Here is a 17,127-nt window from a genome sequence, read left to right on the forward strand (position 1 = left end):
AAAGGTGGAGAATAATAGGACCAATAGGACAAATAGTGTGTCTCTGAGGCTGTTTCAGGCTGTGGGAAAAGCCCTCCCTGTGTGTTACAATCCAACTTTGGGCCATGTGTTCCTGAAAATTAAGTTTAACATCTTACTGGAAGGTCCAAACACTGAATTCATAGCATGTGTCAGGGACAGCCATGAGGCACAGGATACTAGATTCCACAGTGTGCCTCGTTCATCTTAGGGTAGGTTCACTCTGTCCATTCTCAGAGTTGTATAGGTCTTTTTTTCTTTTTAAGTTGGTTTTTTGGGGGGAATCCTAGACATGTTCAAAGCCACTCAGTCCAAGGTTTTTGAAAATAACAGGCCACTTAGCACAGATTGGTTTCCCATTTATACTAATGGCAGCTATCAAGGTCCATTCATATAAACATTTCAATTTTAGTATATGTTATTCTGTGACTATGTCATAGCAGAGTGCTTGAGCAATAAAAGTAACATTATTTACTGATCTCCGACATGTAGTGGAAAGGGTTATAGTTCTGGAATTTCAGAGAAGTTTCTTTTTTTATTTACAATAAACAAACAAGCCAATAATTGATTGCTGTAGCACTACTTCACTCACTCCAGGGGTTGTCCCTCTGTAATCTTAGATTTATAGTTGCTTCACCTGAACCAAAATACTTTGGATTTTATATGTTTGCTGCACCTGCCTTCCAAGCATGACAACAAGGCATCTACCACAATGCAAGACTGTTAAAAACCAAAGCAGTCTGGGGCACAGAAACACAAGAATACGTATTTCCAGTTGGTTAGTTACACCCAAGCTGAGCTCCTGCCCTGAAGGGCGGGCAGTATTAACATAACTGAACAGATAACAACTCACCTGCCCAAGAGAACAGAAGGAAGAACCTGGAGCTGTTGGTCTATAGTGTGAGGACTTGCCTGGTGAGCTTGGAAAGAAACCAACAAGATGTCTTCAGCAACCACTTCTGTCTCCTTACCCAGTGGCCTCAAAGTCCTGGCTTCTTTTCCAGATATTCTTGTTCTCCCTGAATTTGTAAGTATGGCTTTAAAAAACAAGCAAAAAACATAGTCCAGTTCTGTAGGTAGAATCTATCTTCCAAAAACATTCTCTTCCATCAGCTTGTATCTCTTTCCCTAAAACAATGTTGCTATTATAAACAGAGAGTAAATCCTGAAAGCCTTTTTTTTTCATTCTAAGATCTAAAAACAAATTGATTAGTAAATACAACAGCTAAATTAGCAGGTGTGTTTGCCTCCCCACCCTCCAGTGCAGATATGATTTCTGGAGGAGTCTGAACTCCTATTTTTGAACCTTTTGCTGCCTTTTATTTTGTGACCAGAGCAGGGTAAGTTGGTTGCCCCTCAAGGTTACTCTGCTGCTAATCCATGCTGTCTTCCTTCAGCGCAGGTGGGGTGGGTAGCATTCAGGCAGCAATTTGTGACGCTGAACTGGTGGCCTGTGCTAAAATGAATCTTCAAGGTCCACTGAGCGTGCGGCTTACTGTGAAAGCACGGCTTGCTGCTCTGATTCAAAGAACTGGCAGGTGCTTGACTACTTTAACGGCTAATAAAGCCAGGAGCAAACTGGAAAAAAAGGGGGCTTGGGGAATGTGCAGCTGGGGGAAAAGGCTGCTGAGACTTGGAAGTTGTGAAGGGATGGATATGATTGCCAACATCCCTTACTGCCTCTGCTCTTGTGCCTTCTACAGCTTATATTCTCTGGTTACGCAGCAGAGGATGTTCTTTTATAGCTTCATTTCCTTTACAGACAACACACTGCCAGTTTAACTTTGGATAAAAGTGCAGGGAGAGAATGAGTACAAAACTGGGATGATGAACTGACATCTTTGGTTCTTGCATAGCCTTGTTTTAGCAGAAGGTTCATGGTCAAACAGAGTTGTAAGGTGTCTTACATGGATGTATCACAGACAGAAATTCAACAGGTGACATTTTCAACAGACATAACTGTCTATTAGAGTTGCCAATCCCCAATTGGGGACAGGGAATCCCCCTGTTTGGAGGCCCTCCCCTGCTTCAGGGTTATTAGAAAGTGGGTGGGTGGGTGGAGGGAAATGCTTGCTGGGCACTCCATTATTCCCTAAGGAGACCAAATCTCCATAGGGTATAATGGAGAATTGATCTGTGAGTATCTGGGGCTCTGGGGGGTGTTTACAGTCACAGAACCTTTATTGGCATAACTCGGTGTGTGTGTTTTTTGAGATAGAAGTATTTTCAGCATAGCACCTGGTGCTTCTACTAAATAAAACCCCCTCCAAGTTTCAAAATGATTGGATTAGAGGGTCCAATTCTATGAGCTCCAAAAGAAGGTGCCCCTATCCATTATTTCCAATGGAAGGAAGACATTTAAAAGGAGTGCAGTACCTTTAAATGAGATGACCAGAACTCCCTTTGGAGTTCAGTCATGCTTGTCACAACTTAGCTCCTGGCTCCACCCACAAAGTCCTCAGATATTTCCTGAACTGGACCTGGCAACCCTACTGTCTATACCAAGAATGGGTGTATGTAATAGTAAAACTGAAGGATAGGTGATTTTGTATGAATATGACCATGTTTTGAGGTGTTCTTTGATGGCTTGGCTTTGAGCTTACAGAAGTTTCAGATGAGAGCAGCAATTGGAGTCATGGCTGTTTGTGTAACTTCCGTTCCCAGAGATATTCAAAGGCTCCCTGATGCATCTCGTAGGTGCCAGTTTTAAGATGTGTTTATTTTCCCAGACATTTGATACTTGATTGGTTTTCACCGCTTTTATATTGCATTGCCTCTAGTTCTTGCTGCCTTATAGCAGTTTCATTTCATTGTTTTATAGTGTTTTGTTCAGTGGCTATATTAGTTTACACTGTTAGCTATCTTGCAGGCATTCTAAACACAGGCAAAACCTTTTTTAAAATAAACCCTACTAACTCAAATTCAGTACAGTATTTGGGAAATCTGATTTGTGAAGCTCTCAGTCACAATCTATCAACCTAAGCTTGCTCACAGAGTGTATGCTACAGTTACAAACTTCCAGGTGCAGCCTGGTCTTCCATTGGAATGTCCAGACCACAGAGATCAATTTCCCTGGAGGAAATGACAACTTCAGAGGGTGGACTCTGTAGCACCATATCCCCACTGAGTTCCTTTCCCTCCTCAAACTCCACCCTCCACAGGCACTACCCCAAATTGATAGGAATGTCCCAAAAGACGGTTGGTAGTAGGGTTTCCCGGTCACCAGTGTGTGTGTTGGGGTTGCCAGCTCCAGGTTGGGGAACTCCTGGAGATTTGGGAGTGGAGCCTGTGGAGGACAGAAACTTCAGTGGGGTACAATGCCATAGAGTTCACCCTCCAAAGCATCCATTTTTTCCAGGGGAACTGATCTCTGTAGCCATGAGATGAGGTGTAATTCTGGGAGATCTCCAGGTCCCAACTGAAGGCTGGGATCCTTAGTTGGTAACACTATGGGGTGGAAAATAATTTTTATTGTATTGAGTACCTTTTGAGGAAATGTAAGATGTAAATATGAGAAGTAATAGTCTGAAATGTCAGTTTTTATTTAGTGTGATACAGCAACGTTAAACATGAGGCCTAAGTGCTAAGAGAGGACCTTGATGAAAATCTGTGCCTCATATTAAAGATATACTTATGATTTTTTCCCAGACTAATAAAGGGTTTTAAGGGGACTGTCCAGAGATCTTTTGTTCCCTAAAGTTTCTGATCAAACAGGAAGCAATTAGTGTGGTAGCATGCTATGAAATGATGAAATATGCATATTAAGACAAAAGAGATTCCATTGGCTTAATGTTGGTAACAATCTGATATCATGGACACATGGATTCTGAGGAAGGGGCAAACACTGTCCCCTGGGTCCATTCCACCAGAGAAAATGGTGCAGAAAAGAAGCCTTGATCCCATCCATCCTTCTTGCAGTGTCTGGAGCTGCACAGAGCAACACAACAACCCTTTCAAAGTGAGCGTGGTGATCCTACATGTGAAACAAGCTTTTGAATGTCTTGGGAGTGATTAGGGTGCTGTGAGACTGAGGTTTTCCACTTTGCCTGGTTAATATTGGACATTAGGTTTAAATTCCATTTCTTAATTTATAACAAGTGTACACTGACCTGTGTTTTGAGTACCAACTGCATTGCATAGCATGATATTAATTTATCCAAGTCTGTGTTCGTAACCCCCAAGAGAATACCATATGCTTTGACTAGTATAACTGATCTCTGGGTAAATCTCAGTCTTCCTACCTTTATTGCTGTTGAAAGGCCCTCTGGTCTTTCACAGCACTAAAGCAACAAAGAGAAGTTGGAACAGAGGATACCTCCTAAACATGGGATTGGTTCCCTTTGTGAAAAATTTATTTGTATATGATTAGGGTTACAAATTCCTTATAGGCGTATTCCATTTTGTAACCAAGATATTTATATATGTGAATGGTATAAATTGCATTTTGAGAAATCTTCATAATACTACAGAACATTTTTGTAAGTCATGTATTTGTAATCTTGTGCACAGAGGCTATCTGCCTTTCCCTCCTTCATCAATCTCCTGCTAAAAGGAGGACTCTCAGAAATGGCACCTTAATCTTAAAGGAATATCCCAAGAAATTATAATTTAAAAAAAAAACCCCTACAAAAATCCCATCAGCAGTGGTAGAAGGGAAAAGGGTAGCAGATGGGGACAGTGAGAACAAACAGCCTCTGTATTCTGTTTTAGTACCTGGTTGCTGGTAGATTTAATTTCCCTTTTCATACAAAGGTGCTTGCATCTGGTCAGCAAAGCACGATTGAGCCAGTTTTGCAGGAAACCACTTTCTTCCATTATCATGTCTTCATTATGCTTCTGAATCACTGCCTGTAGCGCTTCCTACAATGTTGCTTCTTCCCCTTTCCATGGTGCAATCTTTCTTGAACTTTTTTGAATGTTTTAAGTTGAGTGCTATGGAGCTAGACCAATATAACAGTTCAGTGCTACTGGGGTACTGTTGAGATGCCTCGGCACCACTATGTTGGTCTAGTACTATAGCGCTCAATTGAGAACATTAAAAGGAAAAAAGTTGAAGGAAGACTGAGCCACAAAAAAAGGCAGGGAACCCCCCCCCCCTTACTCTTTGAAATGACCATAGCATTTCAGAGACAGCTCATTAATGGAAGGAAATTCACTGCATGAAACCCCTGTCCCTATATTGCATTACTTGGAACCAGGCCAACAATGGATAGCAACTGGTTTGGAATGGTAATGTGAAAGGGGCCATGGAAACCCATACCTTCTTCTATATTCTTCTGAACTTGAGGTACAATTTTTCAGAAACTAAAGTAACAAATTAGGTTTGGGAGAAATGACAGCAGAGCCAGGGAAAACAAGGAAGGCTGGCAGAAATTCAGTGATATCTTGCAGAAGCCAAAATTTAAATCCATTGTAGTGGGGGTAGGGAAGAAGAGTGCTGTGTGAAAGCAACCCATGTTTCTCAGCTGTTCAAAATATTCTGATCAGCACCCCATGAGCCTGGTTTAACTTCCAGGTGAAGATACTACTTTTGCATGCTTTTTTAATTTTGAGAGCCACTGTCTGACCTTTTAAAGATCTTGGGAACAACAGGGAGCTTGGTTTCTGACAGAGGAATCTTTCTGTATAAAGTGAATGAAAACCAGAGATGGCTGGCTGTGTTCAAATCGAAGGGCCACACAGTACCATAAAAGCTAATTTAACTTTCTCTGCAATGGTTGCAGTTGTGCAAAAATATAGCTAATAAGCTTCAACCATTCTGAGAACAAACTATTCTATGGAATTCAAGAAACTACATAATGACATCTCAGAGCCCAGTTTGGTAACTGAGGGGGACAGCAAATGGATGGCCAAACTGCATAGTTGTTGGAACAGCCCAAAGTTTCCAGCACTCCCAGTCTGTTTTCCTCCATTAAACAAACTGATAGCACAATTGAGACTTGTGATGGAGATAGCAAGAACTAAGGCTGGCACGGGTGGTGCCCACCCAATAAAAGATTAGGGAATGGGTTCAGAGTCTTGACAGCCAAAACCAACTTCCCACCCAGCTGATACAATAGCAGAGAATCTGATAGTGAGCAAAGATTAAGCAGAGGGTGGTGGCAAAAGCAGGAGAGAAACCCGTAGCTCCAGAGCTAAGAGTTGGTGGGGGAGAGGATTAGTGGCCCATTTGATCTTCATTGTGCAGCAGCTGCTAGAAACCTGTTAAACCAGGCTGCCTGCTGCAGAATGAAGACTCCAGTCACCTTCTGCAGCTAGGGAATATGAACCATAAAGTCCTTCCTTGCCATCTTTTGAGGAGGTGTGGTCAAGAGGACTTTGAGGTATGCCCCTAGCCCATCCAGCTCCATTGCACTCCCTCCTCCTAGGATCTCTGTCCTCCTCCTGTCTGGGGTCTGTGCTGCCTCCACATAGACCATCCATTGACTGCCCCCTGAGTTATGAAACCACAAACATAGCATTTGGTCAGAGGTCTTGATGCTGGCTGTTAAGCATCTGAAGGGAAGAAACTGTGATGGAGAACTGGAGGGTGGGAGACTGTTTTTGAGACTTTTTATAGATCCAACCTTTCTGCTCAATGAACAGCACTCCAGGCAGCACACCAAATAAGATCCAACAATAAAAGTCCAATACTCTTCAAACTGTTGTGAAATGTTCTCCTTTCTCTCCTCTCCCTTTATTTTTCAAGTTCCAACCATTGTTTTAATTCTTCTACAAGGCAAATGAAGGCTCAGGTTCATCAGAGAAAGAGTCAGGTGAACTGAAGGGAGAGACAGGTCGATGAGGGGACCTAGGGAGACCTCAGCACAACAGCATTTCCCTCAGAGCCAGAACCTAGTTCTCAAGGCCACACCCCAAGAACCTGCAGCTGAGACCTTGCTAGTGGGAGACCTGGAAACTTCAGCTCCATCCTGAAGGTGTGTGCCAAGAGCCTGCAGCCAAAACCTCACCAGCAAGAGACCCATCCTTGTCTGATGAAGTGTGCTTTTAGCACACGGAAGCTTACATCCTGAATAAAACCTTTGTGCTGCTGGACTCCAACTTTGTTCTGTTGCTTCAGACCAACATGGCCACCTACCTGGATCTAGGAGACCCAGGAGACATTCCAGATCCAATGACAACTATCCATTAGCTGGATCTGTCCAAATCCAGGACCACCAGCTCTCCTGGCTCAGCTGTCATTCCACAGGAGCAGTCATGCAAGGCAGGCAGGTGCATGCCATGATCACCAAGCCAGCTGCTGCTTGAGCCCCAGAGGGGGTGGGCATGCATGGCTGTTGCCAAGCTGGCTGGCTGCTACTTGAGCTCTGGTGGGAGCACATGGCCACTGTGGAATTGGCTACCTGAGAGCCAGAGGAGGTGCATGCATATCATGGCAGGAGCCTGCCTGCCTATTCTTCTTCTCCCCATTGGGGGTAGGGTGGGGTCATAACTTGTCACTGCTTTCTGCAGCCAAGGATTAGGGCAGCTGCCCCAGGTGTCCAGTGGCTAAGACTGACTTAGCATGTATCTGACTCATAACTTTAAGTTTTACCCTATTGGTTTTCATTTGTGTGAGCCAATTGGGCTTAGGATGAATGAATGAACTGAAGAAGACTGCAGAAGAAGACTGCAGATTTATACCCTACCCTTCTCTCTGAACCAGAGACTCAGAGTGGCTTACCATCTCCTATATCTTCTCCCCCCCACAACAGACACCTTGTGAGGTGGGTGGGGCTGAGAGGACTCTCACAGCAGCTGCCCTTTCAAGGACAACCTCTGCCAGAGTTATGGCTAACCCAAGAGCATTCCAGCAGCTGTAAGTGGAGGAGGGGGGAATCAAACCTGGTTCTCCCAAATAAGAGTCCGTACACTTAACCACTACACCAAACTAGCTCGCTACACCAAACTGGCTCTCTGATCATTATGAATGGGCTGATTTGGTTTATAAGCCCAAGGCAGTTGGGAAGAATGTTTCCAACATACCTGCCCCTTTCATGGGAGACATGGAATGTTTCTGCTTAAAAAAATGTGAAGGACAGCAGGCCAAAGGCTGCTTGCATATAGTTGAAATACACACCCAGAAACAGGCTTTTTTTTAAAAAAAACAGCCAGTTCCCACCTTTCTGATAACATCTGCACTCTAGCGAAGGTGGGGCCAGTGCACAGATTGCCTCACTTAAAAGGTCTTTTAAAAATGGAATTTACCTTCAGACATGACCCTTTATCCTTTTTAAAAAATGGGACATAGCGTTTAGTATATTTCTGTGGGTTTTTTTACTTTAATCTCTTCACTATTTTGATTAAATGTTTAGACCACAAGGCGTTACCTTCATAAATATATGGAGGTTTTATGCCTGCATGATATTCCCAAAAGAAAGAGTCACAGAAACTTAACCAATTTAAACTAAATGAAATATTAAGTAGCACTCACAACTAGAAATAGATCAAAACTGCAAACCTTTTTCTCCTACCCCCCCAGATGTTTTGTGAGTTTTCTCCCCCCCACCCCAGTAGGATGCCCTGGTTGTCCAGGATCTGCAGAAAATCTATAGGGCACCATCTGCATCTCATTAATTTTTATAATTTTAACTAATTTGTTATAAATACATGTTTTTAATTATATTGTACATCGCCCAGAGCCTGGTGTGAGCTGGGATGGGGGCATGGGGCAATCAATTAAAAGTAATAAATAATAATATAATAAAACAATGACTACAACTACATGAGCAAAAACCCATAATAAAAACCACCCTCTCCCTCCCAATAAACACATATGCAAACCTGAGAAGGGTAAGAGGATGAGGGGCAGAGGTTTTGAAAAGTTGATACTACCTGATCCTGGATGTGTAAGAAGTGGAGAATTGCAGCAAATCCATGCAGCAGAAGTCCAATGAGGAGGTACAGGAGTCTGCAAAGTCAGTGGTATTAATGGAACCTGGCACATGCTTCACTTCCATAGTTTGGCATGGGACCTGACTTCCCCAGGATCAGGATTGGTCCAAGGAAAAAGTTTGAATTTGACTAGACAGCTTGAAGGCAAGTGCTGCCCAAATCTGGTGGGAAGATTAGGAAGTAACATTTGCAACATACCTGCTCCTTTTATGGGAGACATGGAATGTTTCTGCTTAAAAAAATGTGAAGGACAGCAGGCCAAAGGCTGCTTGCATATAGTATTATATAGTTTATAGTAGAAAACTTCATGGTCATTCTAATTTGATGGGATGTAGAGGAAACCACAAAATGAGCACCACAGTATGTAAGGCAACTACATAAAGAAACACAAGTCCATTGATAGATCCAGCTGGGCAGCCGTGTTGGTTTGAAGCAGTTGAACAAAGTCGGAGTCCAGTAGCACCTTTAAAACCAACGAAGTTTTGTTCAGAATGTAAGCTTTTGTATGCATGCATACTTCTTCAGACGAGGGGATGGGGTACAGTGAGCTAAAATACATACAAGTCCATTGAAATATTTAAATTATTCTTAACAAAATTACTAAAGTAATTCACATAAACAATTTACGAATCATAGAAGTGAAAATGTCCAGTCCAAAAAGACTAAGGCCCTTTCTACACTAAGTTTTGATTCAGATTTTGTGAACACTTGGTCCACCTGTTACAGATTTGTATTATCTATATTAAGGGGGGGTAGATAAAAAGCCTAGCAGGAACTCATTAGCATATTAGGCCACACCCCTGGTGTCACTGGAAGTGCGGTCATCCTACCACTGGTCTCTAATAATAATTGTGCATGCAGCTGGGAATCAGCGTCACCATATTCACAGGGGCGCAAGCACTGTACAAGAGGTCCAAAGATGCTGACTGTTGCATCCTACATGTCTGCTCAGAAATCTGTCCAATTCAGTGAGAAATTACAGAATAAAAGCATCCGGTTCTGGGATTCTCACTTAAGCTATTTTTCTCTCTCACCTGAAATGCCATTTAGTTGACTGAAGAAATAACTCCCTGAAATACCCAGGCTAGCCTGACCTCATCATTTATTTATTTATTTACCTTACATTTGTGTGCCCCCCACTCCATAGGGACTCTGGGTGGCTCACATCAGACCTTGGAAGCTAAACAGAGTCAGTCCTGGTTTGGATGGGAGACTACCAAAGCTGTCCAGGATTCCTGGGAAGAAGCAGGCAATGGCAAACCATCTCTGAATATCTCTTGCTTTGAAAACCCTGTGGGGTCTTCATAAGTGGGCTGCAACTTAACAGCACTTTCCACCACCAGGCATCACTAATTTTTCACAGGATAAGGCTGAAAGTTGCCTGCATGTAATGGCCCCAGGTGCCTTAATCACACCTCGTTCTTACTACCAACAGACTATCCAAGTCACATTCATAACAACTCCTGTCCCAAGTTAACTGTCATCTTAACTGTCAGGCCCCTTTGCATATCAAAAAGGTATTTACAAAGGATGTGAACCACTAATGATTAGTACCTAGGGTTGCCAATCCACAGGTGGGGGCAGGGGATACCCCGGTTTGGAGGGCCCCCCCCCCCATTCAGAGTCATCAGAAAGCAGGGCAGGGGGGAGAGGATGGCAATGTCTGCTGGAAACTCTACTATTCCCTATGGAGACTTATTCCCATAGAAAATAATAGAGAATTGATCTGCGGGTATCTGGGGCTCTGGAGGGGCTGTGTTTTGAGGTAGAAGCACCAAATTTTCAGTACAGCATCCAGTTCCTCTCCCCAAAATACCTCCCAAGTTTCAAAAAGTTTAGACCCCAGGGTCCAATTTTATGAGCCCTAAAAGAAGGTGCCCCTATCCTTCATTATTTCCTATGGAAGGAAGGCATTGAAAAGGTGTGCAGTCCCTTTAAAGGTGATGGCCAGAACTCCCTTTGGAGTTCAATTATGCTTCTCACAGCCTTGCTCCTGGCTCCACCCCCAATGTCTCCTGGCTCCACCCCCAAAGTCCCCAGCTATTTCTTGAATTGGACTAGGCAACCCTATTAGTATCTGTAGAGAAAACAAACAGAATAAGGTGAGTGAAAGTAACTCTGTGAACAGATGGCTGGAGAATGCAAAGTGAAGAGACAAGGGAGTTCTTTACCTCCCAATCCTAGGAGTTCGGGGATATCAAGTTGCCTGTAGCAGAGCCAAATAAACCCTGCTTCCATCAAGCAACTTTCTAACATCTCTCATTCTACCAGGCATTTGTGCACTAAGAGGGAACTGGGGGGGGGGGGGCACATCCCTCTGCTGTGTTTTTAAAAAACCTTAAGAGCTGGTAGCAAACCTGATTGTTCCAGCACACCTGACCTGTCCATCTGTCCACAATTAGGATGGAGGGGCTCCTCCTCGCTCCAACAGGTGAATCCTGGAGGCTTGTCATGCCACCCTGGCTACTTCATCCACCACCCTTTTTCCTGGATGAGGAGAGCAACACTAAACAAACTGTTCAGAAACAGAGAGACAGAGAGAGTGTGAGAGACACCTACCTGCGGAGTTGGGCAACTATGAGGCCAAGCCTGTGGCTGCAGCCCCCAAGCCGCTAGCAGCCTGCCCACTTCCCCACTCTTGCTGTCCTCTGATGAAGGCTAAGGGCACCTGCTAAGGGCTCCTGCAATGGGTCCTGCCTCCTGACTTCCAGATGCCTCCATGCCTCTCACCCGTATCACCTCGTGTTGCCTTTGCCCCTCAGTCTTGTACCAGGTGTTGCCCAGCAGAGAACCGACAGGGAGGGGAACTACCTGTGGCTGTTGCCCCCATGCCTATAGAGTGGTACAGCCCATGTCTGTGTGCTCACTGAACATCTGTGTTTGTCAGCACTTCCTTCAGGCTAACCTTGTGCTGGGGCTGGAAAGGTGTGCGCGTGTGTTGTGTTCATTCAGTTGGACTCTACTACATTCCTAACTATTACAGAGGGGTGTGTGTGTGGGGGGGGGGGGAGATGAAGGAAAGGAGTCGCTCTCACACATGCAAGAAACAGGCTTGCCCTTTGTAGCATTTCATTTGCTCATCCTTCCTCCTGTGTATTTTACAAAAAGGCATCTGTAGTGCACAGAATGACCCTCTGGGGTGCCACCAGAGATGTCGCTAGTTACAATCACTCAAAGCAGGGCTTTTTTTTGAGCCAGAGCATTGGCCAAGCCAGCTGGAATGCTGTTTCAGTGTGTTCTGGCTCAAAAAAGCCCTCATTCTTGAAGGAGCTTCTTTCTCAAGAGTAGTTCTCAAAAGAGCTCTCTCAGCCCCACCTACCTCACAGGGTATCTGTTGTGGAGAGAGGAAGGGAAGGAGATTGTAAGCCACTCTGAGACTCCAAGTGAAGAAGAAGATGAAGAAGATATTGGATTTATATCCCGCCCTCCACTCCGAAGAGTCTCAGAGCGGCTCACAATCTCCTTTACCTTCCTCCCCCACAACAAACACCCTATGAGGTTGGTGGGGCTGGAGAGGGCTCTCACAGCAGCTGCCCTTTCAAGGACAACCTCTGCCAGAGCTATGGCTGACCCAAGGCCATTCCAGCAGGTGCAAGTGGAGGAGTGGGGAATCAAACCCAGTTCTCCCAGATAAGAGTCTGCACACTTAACCACTACACCAAACTGGCTCTCCAAGTGAAGGATGGGGTATAAATCTAATCTCCTCCTCCCTTTCCTAAACCAGAATTAGAATAATAGAATCCAGGGTTATCTAGTCCAACCCCCTGCACAATGCAGGAAATTCACAAATACCTCCTCCACACACCAGTGATCCCTGCATAATGCTTAGAAGACAGCAAAAAAACTCCCTGGCCAATGTGGCCTGGAGAAAAATTGCTCCCTGACCCCAAAGTGGTAATCAGCATTTCCCTGGGTGTGTTAAAAAGGGCCACAAGAACTAAACACTGATGCAGCTCTTCTGCTCTCCTTCTCATAATCTGCCTAATTCACAGAATCAGCATTGCTGTCAGATGGCCATCTAGCCTCTGAAAATCTCCAAAGAAGGAGAGCCCACCACCTCCCGAGGAAACCTCTTCCACTGAGGAACCACTCTAACTATCAAGAAGTTCTTCCTAATGTTTAGCCAAAAACCTTTGATTTAATTTCAACCAGTTGGCTCTGGTCTGACCTTCTGGGGCAGTCTTATCCAGAACTGATATTATTCTGTAGGAAAAATCATAATCAAAGCACAGCAGCACACTATGTGGGTTGGAAGGTTTGCATTTTTTTGAATGTCTGACCTACATAAACAGCATTTCCTTGCCTCAGTCCCTTATGGCATCATTCTCTCCCCCTGGCCACAGATGGGGCATTTTTTTTTAAAAAAGTTCAGTAATTACTAGATCACTATCATTTTGTAACTCTGACTTGCAATGATCTTCTGAATTACCAGCTTCATTTTACATCAATCTTTAACCCTTTTTTGTTGTAGAAATGCACCTTTCTCCTGAGAATTCCAGGGAAATAGCAGATAACCAATATGCTATAATTCAGTTGCAATTATAATTTTTTCCCCATTTTAAAACAACTGCATAAACCCTATCATATTCTGTTGGGGAGATCCCATTATGTGAGTAGTTTTCTGTTAGTTGCTTAAATATAAATTCTCTGTGGTTTTTCAGGACCACTGATTCGAATGAAAAGTAAAAGAAAAGAAATAATGATAGTGCTATAGTTCAGTTGCAATTATCATTTTTTTAAAAAGTCCTCCAATGGTGTAGTGGGAAGAAAATGCAGGGGAAATGGCCGATGGATAGGGTTGCCAGCTCTGGATTTGGAAATTCTTGGAGATTTGGGGGATGGAGCCTGGGGAAGGTAAGGTGGGATATGGGGTGGGGAGGCACTTCAGTGAGGTATAATTCCATAGAGTCTGCCTTCCAAAGAAGCCAGAGGGTTCCAAAGAATCTCTGTTGTCTGGAGATTAGTTGTAATCTCAAGAGATCTCCCCACCCATTACTCAGAAGCTGGCAAACCTATACAAAATGTCCCTGTGAATGATCTGCTGCCAGTGAGAATACATTAGCAGCAGCAGTGACAGAGATGTGAAGAAGCCTTGCTGTGCCTGAATCTCTAGAACATTTAAGCCCACCATGGAGCAGTTTAGAAAGCAGGGGCAAAGTACATTATTTCAACCTAGATCTCTCTCTCTCTCTTTCTGTGTATTTGAAAAAAGATTTAGAAGGTTTTATAGCCTTGCTTTCAAGCAGTAAAATAAAGGTCCTTCAGATATACTATCTATTAGATAGGCTTCTACACTCCTGTTGTTCAGCAGATTGTGTGAAACAGAATTGTTCAGGAGGGCATTTTTATAAAAGGAATAAGTCTGTAGCAAAATAGAATTGGTCAGAATGGCATTTTATTTAGTAGTAAAATGGAATGGATCAGGCAAAGGACATTTTTATTAAGTGTTCAGGATTCTAACAGAATTCTAGTGCCTGAAAAATTTAGGCAACTTTCTTTATTCTTGCATTATTTATTATATGTATTATGCTATTTGTATTGCATTGTTTATAGCATGTATGGCATTGCTTTGCTTGCATTATTTGCAAGTTTTATGCTTAGGGTTGTCTACTCTGGTTAGAAATTCCTGGAGATTTGGGGAGGCTAGGATTTGAGGAAGGGAGGGACCTCAATAGGGTATAATTCTATAGAGTAGAGCCTCCAAAGCGGCCACTTTCTTCAGGGAAACTCAGCTCTGTAATCTGGAGTTCAATGGTAATCCCAGGAGATCTCCAGGGCCTACCTGGAGGTTGGTACCCCTAACTGTAAAGAGCCCCGTGGTTCAGAGTGGTAAAGCTGCAGTACTGCAGTCGGAGCCCTCTGCTCACAACCTGAGTTCAAACCCAGCGGACGCTGGTTCTCAGGTAGCCGACTCCAGGTTGACTCAGCCTTCCATCCTTCTGAGGTCGGTAAAATGAGTACCCAGCTTGCTGGGGGGAAAGTGTAGATGACTGGGGAAGGCAATGGCAAACCACCCCGTAAAAAGTCTGCCGTGAAAATGTAGTGAAAGCAGAGTCAAAAATGACTGGTGCTTGCACAGGGGACTACCTTTTATCTTTTTATCCCTCATTGTATTATTTTAAGTGCATTTTCTTCTCATTCTGTAATCTGCTTTGTGTTCAAATGAGAAATGTGGGCTGTGAATGAATTCATATATTATGATGAGCTAATGGTCTGCAATCAGCTGCACTAAAGTATAAATTTTGCTGTAACAATGGTCCAAAATCCTGGATAAATCAAACCCCACTCGAATTACTACCCAATGTAGATTAGAAGGACCATGGAAATCTTCTCTTTGTAGGCTTGAGGGAAAGTGACAAATCTTGTCACACGTCAAGAATCAACAACAGCAGTAAGGTTACACAAGATGTTTTGGGCTGTGGGTGGTGCACAGTGACAATGCAACTATTTGCACATTTGCAGGTCACAGGACAGCTGAATTCTCCAGGCTTTTGCATAAGTTTGTTTTGCAGTTCAGGGGAACAGCAAGAAGTTACATTGAAAGCTCCACCCCCTAAATGATCTTTGATAAGCTTGTTCAGTGTATGAAATGTCAGCCAATATAGCATCCCTCTCCGTTGCTTGCCCAGCTAAGACTCTCAGGGACTGAATGGTGCTTCCAGTACCGCATTCTCTGAACAATCCAAAATCAAGGCAACAAAAGAGGAGAAAAAATAAACTGCAGTTCATTTGGTGGTACTGCTAAGATTGATTTGAACAATTTCTTTAATCTCCCCTACTACTGTGGTATCGTCAATATTAATTGTATGGGAAATTGCTGTAAGATAATGACTCCCATCCCAGGAGTGGAACAAGAAAGCACAAATGGCAACCCTAATCTCATTTGCTAGAGAGTTAAGACAGGGTTGCCAGCCTACATGTGGGGCTGGAATTGCAACTACAGATATCTGTTCCCTGGAGAAAATGGCTGCTTTGGATGGACTCTAGGGCATTATAACCTGTTGAGGACCTTCCCCTCCCACGGTTGCCTACTCTAGGTTGGAAAATTCCATGGGATTTGGGATAGAGCCTGGGTAGGGTAAAGTTAGAGAAGAGAAGGATCTTAGTAGGATATAATGTCATATAGAGGATGTCCTCCAAAGCTGACATTTTCTCTAGGAGAACTGATATAGTCCGGAGATGATGGACCAAGGGTCTGATTCAGTATAAGCCAGCTTCATATGTTCATATGTTTGTATGGTGTACAAACTCCATTTTCCCCACATTTAAAAATTTTTAATTAAAAATTTAATTAAAAATTTTTAATTAAAAATTTAAATAAGCAGAATGAATTTAGCAATATGAGGCTATTGCTAGTCTTGGATTGCTGAATAAAAAAAATTAAATGATGGGAGGAAAGTCTAAAAGGAGCTGCACAAGGTTTAGTTCCCTTCTGGTATTGACAAGAAAGGGGGATTGCAAAAGAGGCAAACAGCAGTGTCCCCAGTGGGGAGAAAAGATTTCAGTGCTGCCTGCAAACAAAATAAAGGGGGGCGGGGATCGGTACAGAATAAAATTGACATGAGATGTAAAGAGAGACACACACACTGCGATGGGAAGCCTAAAACTTTGAAAACATTTCCCCTTTCATGCTGTAGTGAACAAAGGGTGTTTTTTTGGGTAGGGGGGCATTTTGGCAGTCTCCGAAATCCTAACATTTAAATGACAGCTGAAGCATATGGACCTTCTGTAAACTGCCAAACATATGGATTGCTTGGGAGGATCAATCCACTTGGAGGACAGAATGCTCTAAAAAATGGTAAAATCACAACCAGAGTGCAGGATTAAATAGAGAGTCACGAAAAGAAAACCATGTAAATTTGCAAGGAAAGGCAAGAAATTAGCATTACCATGCCCAGCTATGCTAGGGCAGTGACAAAAATACACCCCCCTTCTTTCAATTTAGTGGCACAAGACAAAAAAGCTCTCCAGAGCTTCTGCCAGAGGACTCCTACCCATATAAATTGCAGCCCTGTGCAAAGCATGGTAGAGTTGCAGCCAACTGCACAGGTGTGTGCAAACACACACATGTTGCCAATGATCACAGCTTGCAATGCCAATGTCAGTGGGTTCTACTGTGTATTCTGTGTGACTTTTTCTCATTGTTCACAGAGCAGAGAATCCCCTGTGATATGAATATGTAAGCTTAGATACCTTTGAAGTAATTAATGTTCTCCCCCCCACCCACCTTGTATT

The 17,127-nt window shown here is 43.4% G+C and overlaps 1 protein-coding gene across 1 annotated transcript in view; it reads left to right on the forward strand.

The window, feature by feature from the left end:
- Positions 1-768: 768 nt before the first annotated feature.
- Positions 769-17,127, forward strand: part of MAL (mal, T cell differentiation protein) — a 34,062-nt gene continuing 17,703 nt past the window's right edge. Inside the window, exon 1 of the mRNA XM_060259679.1 lies at positions 769-1,045. Coding sequence (XP_060115662.1) covers positions 959-1,045 — 87 coding nt within the window. The 5' untranslated portion in view covers positions 769-958. The remainder of the gene's footprint in view (positions 1,046-17,127) is intronic.

Source organism: Heteronotia binoei, chromosome 1 (genome assembly GCF_032191835.1).
Source record: "Heteronotia binoei isolate CCM8104 ecotype False Entrance Well chromosome 1, APGP_CSIRO_Hbin_v1, whole genome shotgun sequence".
Taxonomy (NCBI): domain Eukaryota; kingdom Metazoa; phylum Chordata; class Lepidosauria; order Squamata; family Gekkonidae; genus Heteronotia; species Heteronotia binoei.